This window comes from Salvia hispanica, chromosome 6, assembly GCF_023119035.1.
Source record: "Salvia hispanica cultivar TCC Black 2014 chromosome 6, UniMelb_Shisp_WGS_1.0, whole genome shotgun sequence".
Lineage (NCBI taxonomy): Eukaryota > Viridiplantae > Streptophyta > Magnoliopsida > Lamiales > Lamiaceae > Salvia > Salvia hispanica.
Genome location: NC_062970.1, coordinates 31,229,082 through 31,243,582, shown reverse-complemented (window position 1 = coordinate 31,243,582; position 14,501 = coordinate 31,229,082). Strand labels below are relative to the sequence as shown.

Below are 14,501 nucleotides of genomic sequence, written 5' to 3'. Positions count from 1 at the left end.
GTGTTTTCTCGTTTAATGTCTGTTGTGGAATTAATTTGCTAGCGTCTATCGCATAAGTGGGCGTATGTCTTTTCATAAAAAATTGACTTGGTAGAATATTTATCTTCAAATAGTTTAAAAGGTTTTCGACAATCGAAAATTGAATTTTCTAAAATAATTTTTTATTATTGAATTAGTGCTAGTTTTATTTTGCTTGGATAATGGTATTTATCTTAGCTCAAACTTAGCTACCAAATGAGACCTAAATTAGAATTTTGTTCTTAATCGTGTCTGGTACGTGGATATCTGAAGTTCAAAATAGACACAAATATTTCTTTTTCTTTTAACCAAATGTCAGCAAAATAGATCTGTGAATACACAAAACCTAGACATACGATGCATTAAAATTGGACTACTACGTTAACTTTTGGTCAGTTCAATTCTTTTCCATGAACTTTGAATGTGCTGGAAAAACACACACTTTTCACGTATAGTCAATTTCCCACGAAATTCAATTTTCCCAAATCGTATCTTCTATAGTACACCTGAATATCATGTCATCCAATCGTTGATTAGCCGACGTAGTTTATGGAGGTTTAAACGACATTGTTTTGTCTACTAGAATGATTTTCTTCTTTCTTTTTTTTTCTCTTTCTTGTGCTCTTAATTTTTAGAAATTGTTGTCCCATTCCACAAAATAATATCTAGTCCTGAAATGCAGTTGACGAAACATCATATGGGGAACCTCAATCGACTCACCTGGCTGTTAACACACCATAGGCTAAAAGGATCCAATCGTTCACTTAGTATGTATAATGGTCAATATTAGTCACAAAAAGTTAGCCAAAAATAAGACAACTGAATTTTATACAAAACAAAACCATATTTCTAACATAGATACTTTATCGGGGTATGGATTCCTTGTGGTGCATAGCAAGGGTTGCGCCAATATATACACATATAATAACTTATTTTAGAATAAAGTAAATCAATATTTTAATATTATAATTTAAAAAGATAATAGTAATAGAATGAGTGTAAGAAATATCCCTTGATGTGCTATCAGCAAGGGGATCCAAATCCTACTTTATCGTGTAAATGAGGTAAGTATATAGTAGTAGTCCTTGTTTTTGGCTTCATGTAAGGTCTAATCATAATGGTCTAATCCTAATAATTATGTGAAAGCAATGAAGTTCTTGAAATATAATGCAGGGTGTTGCTGCTGCTATAGTCCGTGAGTTAGCATTCTAATTTCACATTTGTGTCACATGTACTATGATATGAGCTGGCTTTGTATTTACTCTTCTTCATTTTGACACTAATTTATTTGGTCCGTGAGTTAGCATTCTAATTTCACATTTGTGTCACATGTACTATGATATGAGCTGGCTTTGTATTTACTCTTCTTCATTTTGACACTAATTTATTTTTACAGCCCCATCAAATATTGACTACTCTGGTGTGCACAAGCCGGGCTCTAATTACAAAATGACATTGTTGAAATCTCCGAAAAAATCCTACACAATATGTGACGATCAAATGCAATTAAGTGGTAAGATGATTATTCTTCATCCAATAGATCGAAGGTTCAAATCATGGGCTAAAATAGACTTGTTTACTTATTTTCAGGCTTCATATTCAATAATTCACTGCAAATGACACGAAATCCTTAAAATATTTCAATAGTCTTTCAATTTATGTAGGAGTTTGTAGCTTAAATATTCACCCAACAATGAAACCTAAAATTGAATGATGAATATTAATTAAAGGTATGTACTTGCTCTCCTATGTTCTCAATTTCCTTATCAGGCGTTCATACTCACAACATGAATCATTCAAAAACTCGAACTTTTCCGCGCAAGCCAAATCACGAGTCAATTTTCAGTCGTCATACGTACGACTGGGAGATTGACAACAACACAACCAAGATAAGGCTTTGAAAGTCTTCTATTTTGAATTACAATGTTCGACAAATGTTTAAATCTCTTGAAAGACCATGACCAAATTTGAGTTCCAACATCATATGCATATATAACTCTTAGCTCCAAACTCATGTAAAAGAAGAAAGGCTAGATCTGTGAAAAAAAACAAAAGATCGATACAATATTGCAACAATTCCTCTCTTCGTACGCAAGTAGGTGATTTCTTGCAAGCCAACTAGGCACTAGCTACAATGAATGAGGGCCAATCATTACACCTCAAGGACATACTGAAACTCAAATCCATATAGTTTGTTCGAATATATACCAAACTAACAAACAACATTGTTCATATTATTGCTAGACTGTCCCAACGATGTAACATCTCATTGTACTGCAGAACTTCCATTTGTCACAATGTTTGATACCCTTTTCCAAAATTAACAACAATTTACCCATCATTTTTACTTTACTCTCCGACATATCCTTAAACTTTCACATGTTAACTTTAAGTACAAATCAGCTTACATATCTCAAGTCTCAACCATGCTCATGTCTGCCTAGCTATTGATTGCCAACAAGCTAAAGCTCAAAAGGGGGCATAGTACATTCAATAATGCTTCATCATTGGTCCTTTATGTTCTTTGAATATGGAGTAGTATAATTTTATTTTTTTCTTAACCGTTCGTAAATTTCAAGATAATTGTCACATTTGAGCATCACATGATGTATTCTTGTATATATGTGGTGTGGAAGCTAATTAAGTAGAGATGACAAAATGCACAAGTCCATAACTGCAATATTGATGTCTTCTACTTTGGTGAAGAAACAGTTTGTAAGAGGGATGACAACTTGATTCTATATTTATACACACATATAAATATATAGGTACATAAAGAGTCTTCCTTTATAATATTTGATTTTTCTCTTATATCTCCCTTGTATGTATAACGTACTACTAAGCAGTAGCGAATCCATGATTTTTTATTTGGGAGTACGATAATAATAAGAACACTTTGAAGCTTCAGATAACCAATTATTTTTTATTTTCTTTAATTTGTTTTCTCACTCAAAATCTATAATTTTATTTTTATTAGAAGAAAGTCAGAAAGATAAAAAAAAATTTAATTATATATAATAATAAATCAATATGCATTGCAAGAGAATTAAAACTTACTAGAATGTTAAACAACTAAATTGATAAAGATATAAAAAATGTGTCTTATTTTGTAAAAATAGAAAAAATTGAATATGTGTGTGAATTGTGTAGGAGTATTACGTTGACCAACTACCCCTTTGTCCCACATGAATCCACAAGTCCACAACTGGTAATACGTAGGAGTATTGATGATAATGTGATAGAAAAGATGGTTTAAACTTTAAATATTATAAATGAAAAATGATACGCATCTTAATTAGTGAAAAAATTTACTACTATTAAATACTAGAAAAACTTCAGGATCTTTACTGTTTGCTCGTAAATGGAACTTATCCCTTCTTATAAATCAAAACAAATGCACATATGTATAATTTCTTTTAACAATTACTACTATATATATTAGCACAAAGATGCTCATGCACTATTTTTAACCCATTCCTCCAAAGATATTAAAATATGCTAAGCGATCACCCTATGTCGAAATTATGCAAATGTAATATATCCTTTGTAATAGATACATTTTTTTTTAATGTACGAGATTTAAGAAAATTATGCTAAGTGAGTTAAGTGGAAACAGAATAAAATAGTGAGATGGAAAGGGAATAAAATAAGAAAAGAGATATGCTATTTTTTGCTAAACAGAAAATGACTCAATTATAGTGGGACAATAAAAAGAGGAATATGACCTAACTTCATTGAGACGGATGAAGTACTTGCTTGTTGATAGTTTTAGTTTATATAACAAAACACCAAACGAAAATTTATTGCGTTTGAAAGAAGACTAATATTGATTTCATAACATTCGAGTAATAGCTGAATTAAACACGAACTCGAACTCGAGCATTAAGGTCCTATTGCCCCCTTAGTATCTATTTCCTTCTTAATATCAACCATTAGATTGATGGAATGGACGGACTAGATTAAAAGGAGATGATTGGTTCCGCGTTGCATTATTTGATATCTGTTGTGCATTATAGGGGTATACCTGTAAACACACATCTAATTTCACACGTTTCAGAACTGCTGGTCCGCTAATTGAGCGGTATTTTTGGAGAAACTGATTCACAGACCATTCCCACTCTCTTTCTCTCTCTCACTCCAGACGTCTCCCATCAAAATCTTCTCCCCAAATTTCAACCCCATTCAAAACCCTAGCAGCCGGAAAACTCGTTTCACTCCGTCGATAAATCAACCGCACACGGCGTTTCACAGTCGAAACCTCACTCCCTTCGCGCGCGACCATCAAGTCGACAACAAGGTAGGGTTTAAATGCTTCAATTTTTCGTAATACCCACTCTTAATCGGTGATTATCACCACCGATTAACAACCTAATTGTCGATTCAATGTTTTCTCCCAAACAAGATCAAGTTTTTCGTACTTGTTTCGGTCGAGATTTTCGTAAATCGTAAAATCGTATTCATTGTTGTTAGGGTTCTGTCCATTATTGAAGTATGTAGTTAATGACTGGTTTACAATTGTGTATTGGGCGATTTGGGAGAGAAAATTATATCCGATTTGATTTTTTGTTTGTCTCACAGATCTAGGATGATGAAACGAGGCAGGCCTTTCAAAAGCTAACCAACCCAGACTGCCGGTGAGTAATTTTGACAACCTAATATGCCTGTAATTGAGTGAATGTTGTATTTATTCGTGCATTGTTTGATGCAATGTTTACATTATTGTAGGGATTGTTGTGCATTTTATTTTATTTGAAGCTACATAAATCCGTTGGATAAAAAGCCTGTAAATGAGTGAATGTTGTTATCATTTGTGCATTATTTGCATTTATTTGTTCAGATTGTAGGGGGCTGTTTTAACAAATTTGTGCATTATTTGCATTATTTGTATTATTTGTTCTGTACATTTATGGATTGGTATACATTCTGGTTTCTGGTTGGGTGATTGTTATATTATTTCGTACATCATTTGACGAAATGTATACATTATTTTAATATGTTTTGTGCATTATGTTCTTGATGGAAGCTACATCCATCTGTTTGATATCCTGCTTATAAATGAGTGATTTTTTTATTCATTTTTGCATTATTTGCTAACATTTGTACATAGAGGTCACCAAACCGAACCGGCCCGGGACCGTCACCGGCGGTTCAGAACCGGGACAAGGTTCGGCGGTTCCGATGGGCCGGTTCAGGTTCTCAAAAAATGAAGAACCGTAACCGGCGATTCGAAAGCGCCGGTTCACCGGAAACCGCCGGTTTGCCGGTTCCGGTCCTTTTCCTTTATTTCTTTTATTTTCAATTGTTTCAACTCTAAAATATACAAATACAATTATATAATTGTATTTGTATAAACTCTAATCGGTGAAGAAGACTTCTTTATAAGACTAAATCCGGGAGACTTTTGACAATTCTACCATGATTGTTGATGGTTAAATTAAACTCAACAATTAAGGTTGAATTGCTAAAGGTATCCTCAATTTAGTTATCTAGAAACATCTCCTTCGCCGACTAAGAGTATATATATATATACTATCTATTTACATTTATAATTTATGGTTTTTTACTTCAAGTTTTTTTATTTAAATTGTTATACAAACTAACAAGCATGTATTATGTTATGTATATAATATATTTACAAATTACATTCATCATTCATTTATTAATTATTATTGTTCAAGTCTTTTGACTCTTTTGTAATTTCAATTTTCAACATTTGTATTTATAATATCGACATATTGACATACTTGGATTTTACATGGTTTTAGAGGGTGGTTTTATATCTACTTTTCTATTATGTTGGTATGTTGACCATTTTGTTAAGAATGTGTAGAAAAAGGTGCAAAATATGTGGTAGTGCAGCAGCCTTGGTTTGAGACAATATTTACTGGAGATTTTGAAGTCCAATCAGCCTTTAATTCATACCAATCTCTTCGTCTTCGAAAGAGCTTCGCGTAGGTATCTCTCACGCCTCAATCGGAGTTCGGTAGAAGAAGTTATGGCTGTTATACGAACACTGCGCTGTCCAGAAAATCTCACCCGGCCGGGTGAATTATTACCCTATAATTCCACCCGGCCGGGTGGCGTAATTATGCCTGCGAGATTCCAGAGAGTACCAAAGAAGTCCCACCCGGCCGGGTGAATTTCCAGTGGATTAATTCCACCCGGCCGGGTCCGTCAGTTTGGCGTTTTTTAGAGCTGAAACGCAATTTTTTGAAGAAAAAAATAAGAAGGAAGAATTAGGTCAATTCTATTCATTCTCGACAAGCGACAAAACACACGCTCTCTCTTTGTGAAGAACTCTTGGAAGAAGATTGAAGATCCAAGCTTCAATTCCTCCGCCAATTGCGATTCACATCATGATTTCCACTGTTTTTCCTTGTTTCTATTTGTTTTCTACCATGAACATGAGTAGCTAAACATCTTTTATGTAGAATTCTTGGTGAAGATGCATTGATTTATAGTTTTAATCCAATTGACTTCGTTTTTATCTTGCTCTTGCAATTGTTTGAATTATTCTTGTGCTTTTTCCTAACAATTGCTTGATCACCAATTGGGAGTGTAGGGTTTCTTAGAATAATCGGGAGATGAAATATTTAACCTTGAAAGAAGAATTATTCACACCTTAATTCAATAAAACTCGGGAGAGTTGAGGTTTTGAGTGGGATCTTTAATCTAATTGAACTATTAGGAGTTAGGTCTAAGAATTAGAAGGGGACTTCAATTATTACACCTAATCTACGGATTTCTCACCTCGGGAGGGGGTTTAATCTATATTTGTGATTGATTCAACAATTCTGGAGACTTTAAATGGTAAATCGGTTTCAATTGGGTTAGGCTATGAGTTGTGCATCGGATCCTTGAATTCTGCATATTTCTCTATCATTTTCTACAACTTGCTTAATTGTTTTCTTGTTTAAGTGCTTATTTTAATCTCTGATTTTATATGCTTTTAGTAGTGTTAGTTTAAAACCAAAATTCTCGATCGTCTGGATAGTAGTTAAAATTTGTTCGTGGTACTTAGGTTTACACTAAATTGTCTCTGTGGGATACGATATACTCTTGCTTGCTATTTGCTACGATAACCCCGTACACTTGCGGGTATTAATTGGGTAAAATAAAGTTGAGTCACATATCGTTCAAATTTGTATAATTGTATCAATAAAATTCCAATTGTCCAACTCCAATGTGGACTTCTACTACATTTGTCAGTTGTCATTCTCGTTTTATTTATTTATTCGATAGTACAAGACTCAACTACAAGGTGTAATTTGTAATTAGTACTATAAATGAATAATTTTTTTTTTAAAAAAAAACGAACTTGAACCGGCGGTCTAAACCGGAACCGGCCCAGAACCGTCTGGAAACCGCCGGTCTTGAACCGGCATTGAACCGTGGCTGAACCGGTTCAAGACCCTGGAACCGCCGGAACCTAGGCGGGCCGGTTCAGGTTCGGAATTTTTTCGAACCTGAACCGCCGGTTCCGAACCGGAAACCGGCGGTTCTTGAACCGTGGTGACCTCTATTTGTACATTATAGTAGGGAGTGGTGTACAAAAGTTTTTTGGGGTTTTAATTTTCATTTGTGAATTATTTGCTGCTATATGTACATTATTGTAGGGAGTGGTGTACATTATGATTTTAGGTTTAATATGGATGCTTCTGATTTTAAAAAGGTCAATGGTTGAGAGAATGTAATATTCATCAATGCATTATTTGATCAACTTTGCACATTATACAGTTAGTGTTGTGCATTAATGTGATACATTACTGATTTTTGGACAGCAGCGAAGCAGCCAAGGTTGGATATTGACGAAGCAGTGGATGATGTTCTTCCACTTGCAATTGCGCAAAAATTCAGGGAGATATTGGTTGTACATCAAAGGGCCGAGGCTAGTACCTCTCATGAAGATGCAGAGAAGAGGAAGCCGAGTAATGAATTTTATTTACTCAGTAATGGACGATTTGTGTCCTGTAATGTATATGTTTCTGAGACGTTTTTCTTCTGATTTTATGAGTAGTTTTAACTTATAAACATAATATGAAAATATTTCAATGTAATGGATTTTATTTACTCAGTAATGGACGATTTGTGTCTTGTAATGTATATGTTTATAAACATAATGTACAAATATTTCAGTGTAATGGATTTTATTTACCCAATAATGGACGATTTGTGTCCTGTAGTAATGGACGATATGTACATTATTCACTGATCTGTGCACATTATTTGATACTATTTGTACATTATTTACTGTATCGGATCTTAAACGCATTTAAAAATAAAATTTAATTCATGTTGTGGTGCTATAACCTAGCCCCATGGGTTGCTAAACCCAAGGGGAATGATTCAAACTCTCTGCTATTTGTGATGGTTCCGTTTGTGATTGGTACTACAACCTAGCCCCATGGATTGCTAAACCCAAAGGGCATGAATTCAATTTCCTTTCAACATTATTCTATTCAATCTGTACATTATCCACTGATTCGTGATCCGTGCACATTATTAGATATTATTGGTACATTATTTACTGTACTGAATCTTAAACGCATTAAAAAATAAAATTTAATTCATGTGGTGGTGCTATAGCCTAGCCCTATGGGTTGCTAAACCCAAGGGGATGATTCAAACTCTATGCCCTTTGTGATGGTTCCGTTTGTGAGTGGGTACTACAACCTAGCCCCATGGATTGCTAAACCCAATGGAGAATGGATTTAACTTCTGTCACATATTAAACCCATTGCAATGTACATTATTCAAAGTTGGGATATACATTATACAACTATAATCGTACAATAATACAATCTACATTATACACTTAATATAGTACATTACTTGTCGAAAATTTATAAGTTGTAACTGATGAAAAGAAAACACGAAAATCTATAAGCAATGAATGATTTCATGAAAATAAAACGACAATTGATGCAAAATAAAACTAAATACAAGAACGAATTAATCATAAACCAATACAAAAAACCATGGATCTCAACCGTTGCGCGAAGAGATCGGAAATGCAATTGTGGATGAATTGGAAATCCGCGTTGTGATTGAATCTCTCCACCACTCTACTCGCTCTCTCAATCCTCTTCTCTTCAGGCGTCGTGAATGAATACTCCAACAATTTGGTTTTGTGACGAAAACCCTAAACACCAGACGTCTTCAATTGAAAAAAGACGACAACAATTTCTTGAGAAAGTCTTCAATGGAGAAAAAATGATGAGGGAGAGAAAAAAAAAGAAGAAAAAACGATGAGGGAGGGAAGAAAACAGAAGAAGTGCGTGTAATCTATAGAAAAAGAATCGTGATATTTGCTAGAGAGATAATCAAGGAACTTATCATAACTAATTGATTTGTGTATACCAACAAAGCCCTTTTCGATTTTTTTTTAATATTTTAATTAAACACAAGTGGCCCTATTTTTGGCCATTAGATCTTCAAATTGTGAGATTGAGATTGATAAGAAAAAGGAACAATATATATAAAAAGGATATGAATACATCCCCTCAACTATATATGTACACATAGAAATAAAACTCCTTTTCTGGGGTATTAAATATAAAAACATTGCGGTCATTTCCTAACTATAACTATTAAACACCTCAAGAGGATATAATGAACATTAACGTTGCTCATGACATGATTTCATGCCACAACAATCTTAGCACATCTAGTCAGTAATTATATATTACTACCTCCGTCCTCGAAAAATATGAATATTTGGTTCGATTTGGATTTTAAAAATAATTGGTAAATTAAAAGAGGGATAGAAATAAAAAGTACTATTATTAAAATATTTTTAGTGGAAAATGAGTCACATCTCATTAGAAAGAAAAAAAAGAGTTAACAAAATCAGAAAATTCATACTTTTGAGGGACGGAATTCTTAGTTATGAATTATGATACATACTGCATTTGGTAGATTATGAAACCAAAAAATCCCCACAATCACCACCAACATTTTGTTTCCCCTCGGATTATTGGCATAAGAGTCTTGCAATAGCATTATCAGTAGTTCACATCCAACAACTACTCATGAACTAGCACTCTATATATGCAAATCTAGTGTGGTCCTCTCTCTATCTTTGATTCGGACTAAGTGAGTGAGTGAGTGACGACTCTTCAAGGAGATAAATAGATCATTCGCTTGCTTCTTCATCATCACCAAGCTGGTCATGTACGTTTTTTTGGGTGTGATTCCCTGCAGCTTTTCAAGCCTTTTTTGTGCAATTATATTTAGTTGAAAAGTCTGCCCTCATTTTTTATTATTTCAGCAAATAATGACAAGAGAAGTAAGTAATTAAAGAAACTTGAGTTAAATAGTGTCATTAAATTAGCAGGCGTACAAGCACGTGCGACGCGTTTTGTAGTGTGAAATGTGCATACAAAATACTAAGCTTAGTTATGACTTATGAAACCCCAGAGAAGGGTAATTTGATAGACATACTCCACATGCACTAAATAGTAAAGAATCATTGATATGCAATTGGAATTTGATAAGATTTTGAGTGGCCCTAATACACGTGGCTGCGTCTCTGCCTTTCTTTCTTTCTTTCTTTCCTTTCTTTCTAATGGGTCGGCTGAAGCATTGATTTTAGTTTTGTACTATTAACACACCGTTGTATAACATCTATCTTTCACTCTCTATTTTCATCATTTAGCTCTTCCAATTCAACTGCAACAAAACTGCTCTACATTACACTAAATGGATTGACAGCTGAATTCAATAGTAGAAGATGATTGGAAAGGATGATTTGGAAGAGAAGAGGGAGGGCAAGGCGACATCAACATCAACATCGACATGGTCGAGACTAAATGACCCTCGAATAGTCCGAGTGGCGAGAGCCATGGGCGGCAAGGACAGGCACAGCAAGGTCTGCACCGTCCGAGGTCTGAGAGACCGACGTGTGAGGCTGTCCGTCCCCACCGCTATACAGCTCTACGATCTGCAAGACAGATTAGGCCTCAACCAGCCCAGCAAAGTCGTGGACTGGCTCCTCGACGCTGCCAAAAACGAGATCGACGACCTGCCTCCGCTGCAGATCCCTCCCCATATGCTCAACCAATCTTGGATAAGGAACCAAGAACAACATGATGATCAACAATTCCACCTCCAAAATCCTTCCTCTTTTGCAAACTCCAGCGGCAGCAGCAGCTCCTTTGGGAGATGGGATCCTTCCAATTTAACCCTTTCCCAAACTCCCATTAGCCTCGGATTGCCTTCTCACCAACACCAAGATTTTCAGTCACACCACCACCAGCTGCTGGTGTATCAAGCCGCGCACCCCTATTTCGTGCCTCAAATCAATGCTGCCTCCCACACGAAGCACCCGAGCTTCCACACCTCCGACTTGTCAAGTTCTTCGCATATTATTAGACCGGTCGATTTCAACATGACTGCGGATCTTCTCCCCTCACAAAATAGTGAGGTGGAAGACCTGAACAAGCGCGGCCATCTCTAAACTTACTGTGATAATTTCATGATTGATTCGAGCTTCTTGACTGGTAAGGCGTCTGATATTAAGGTCATACTATATATGATTGTTTTTTGGGGAATTTTCTTCTACTATATATATGTGCTATGTAGATTTTTCTGGAAATTTTCATGGAGTTACAAAGTGCATTACTTCTTTGGTTTCATCTTAAATCCAGAGGTTCTATATATTCTCTTGTGTGTGTATGTATAGTCTAGCCTTCTCATTCATTAAATTCTAATTTTTTTTTCTCTGCAAACCTAGACCTGAATCCCTTCTCTCACTTTTCCTAACAAAAACCCTAGAATGGTCCCAGATAAATTTCAATTTTCTTTATTTTATGTAAAGGGGGAAGGGTGGAAATAAAAGGGTTTGTTATGAGTCATGAGGTGAGTAAGACAGGAACAGTTATGGCAGCTTTGCACAAGATCCAACAAAGTAAATCCAAAGAGTAATCTTGAAGGGCTAGCTCCTCCCATGATGGAATAAGAGAAAAATGAATAAATTTTTGCGTAGCGTGAGTGGTCCAAATTCAGAAAAAGATACAGAGAGATAGGGCAAGGTAAGTAAAGTTAGTAAATTAGGGTTCTTTTATTATTCTCAGTGTTGTGTGTGCCAGTGTGGGTATTGATCATATGTAAGGACCACATGTACTCAAGTTCCTATAGGAGGTCCCCATTGGGTAAGTGTTGTATTTATCATCATCAACACATTCATTGAGTTATTTCATTTTTTACCCTTCCAGCAGTTTCATAATTTCCTCTTTTACTATTTTCTTCAACGAGCTTAAATAAATGTAATGAAGGACTAATGGATTCAATGCTCATTAATTACTACTACATATTAATTGTATTGATCTATCATTTTCTTGCAACCTTCTTGCAAAAGGTTGAAATCCCAACCTCAAGGGACCCCATATCTCGGCCCAACAGTAATGTAAGGAGTAGTGTTCAATCAGGGTACGCAGTGGCCCTTAAGGGAGAAAGTTGTTAACTCACTGTCCTATCTGAAACCCACCTCCTAAGGCCTCATACTCGTGTTTGAGAAATGTTATAACTACACGGCAATAATGAGAATTGATCCTTGCTCATTCTTGCAACTATGCCCCTCCAGAACTAACTGCGCTGCCCCTACATGCCGATCTATCATTTTCCATTTTCACGGATTTGAAAGTAGATAGAATTACCAATAAGAATTAGATACTCTAGTGTGAGCTGGCATGCATAGAAATATACTAGTCCCTGGAAACCAAAACTATCGAATTCAAGTCTATAATGTTGCTGTTTTTATGTTCAATGTTGCAATTAGCCAGAAAAAAAAAAATCAAATACTACTCTATCTAAGTTAAATTTCAGTACATATAAGTATACGTGTATTACGCATTGGAATAGTTTGTATGCCAAGACGAAACCTGCACCTTAATGAAAGCCTATTTGTATATCTTAACAAATAAAACCAATTTTTAACAAATTAAACGATTATAGTGCGTATTGTTCCATTCTCCTTTACTTTATTAAAAATTAAATGTCATAGTTTTACATATAAAAGAAATCAGATTAGGGATGTCAATCGGGTCAATTTAGTGGGTTTTGGATCAATCCTTTTTAAGTTGCGGGTTAATGAGTTACATGCTAATCGGACTGTGATTTTATCGGGTTAGAAAAATTTCATTTCTAACCCTATATGTTCGAGTTTTGGGCTAGCTCGACGAACTAATCTGACTACTAGCCATAAAATTAACATATGATCAATTCAATGCATAATGATGAAACTTATTCATATTTATAAAATGTAAAATATTCAAACATGAGAATTTTGGGATGCATATTTAAACTGGCATAAAATTATAGTAATAATGTTTGATAAATCTTGGGTTAGTTGAATGGTTTAACATATAAGAATAGGTTATGTTAGATCATGACATTGAAATTGAACATCTAATTTATGATTTTAAAATTAAAACGAAAAAATATACACATCCAAAAAAATTTCAAAGCATGTTTTAGAATTAAGTATGTTTCTTATAGAGAATTTGAATTTAACAAATATCTAACTGTATATTATACATTTAACATGGAAATTTATTTTTTTATAATTATTTATATTCAGAATAATAGAAATTGGTTTACCCAGGTCCAATCCCGATTTTCTAAATGGCATGTAATGCAGGTTCGTCAGAGATGTGTCAAATAGAGGATCAAGAGGCCGATGAATATAGCCGAAAACTTACATATATTGGGAAAGATAAACGGATGTCTAATCATATATTGGGAAAGAGAAACGGATGACTAATCAAATATAATTTCATCGAAAGTCCACGATGGGGGCTGGGAACACCAGTACCGTATGAGGCGTTATTTATTCATGCACAAAGCCAATCTTGTTGAAGCATATGTAGCAGTCATTCTCAACTTAGATAGATGTGGACATGCTAGCGAAGCTAGAAGTTTTACAATACGGGACCCAAATTATTTTTAGTAGTTATAGGCTTTTTTTATGTTCACCGTCAGAAGCTTGATTATTTGATATTTTCAATTTTAATATAAGTATAATGGATGGAAACGATTTTTTATGATGTTTACCATAAAATATATCAATGAACATATAAATTATAACAAATAGAAACAACAATTATTTTTAAATTTTTTTATTATGATTATAATATAGAAGAAAACAATTACGAAATGACGAAAAATTAAAACTAACATAATTACCTGTGTAAAAGATAATCCGTCCCAAGATATTAGACCCTTATTCTACTTTGGAGTGTCCCAATACACTTGAACCATTTCTATTTATGGTAAAAATTTACTCTACTACCAACTCCACTTACACCACTAAACAACTATCTCCTAAATTCCTGTGCCCAAAAGAAATGAGTCTAATATCTTGGGACGGAGGGAGTAACAAATATAGGAATTATGTTCAAAAAAATAAAAGACAAAGAAAAATAAAATATACACACATTATATGCATAAATAGAAAAAAGAATAAGAAAAGTTGCATAAAGTAG

General features: G+C 34.4%; 1 protein-coding gene across 1 annotated transcript; it reads left to right on the top strand.

The window, feature by feature from the left end:
* Positions 1–10,552: 10,552 nt before the first annotated feature.
* On the top strand, positions 10,553–12,235 carry LOC125192680 (transcription factor TCP24-like). The gene has a single exon (XM_048090308.1). It carries the CDS (start codon positions 10,751–10,753, stop codon positions 11,474–11,476), a length of 726 nt encoding a protein of 241 aa, XP_047946265.1. The 5' UTR covers positions 10,553–10,750; the 3' UTR covers positions 11,477–12,235.
* The last annotated feature ends 2,266 nt before the right edge of the window (positions 12,236–14,501 follow it).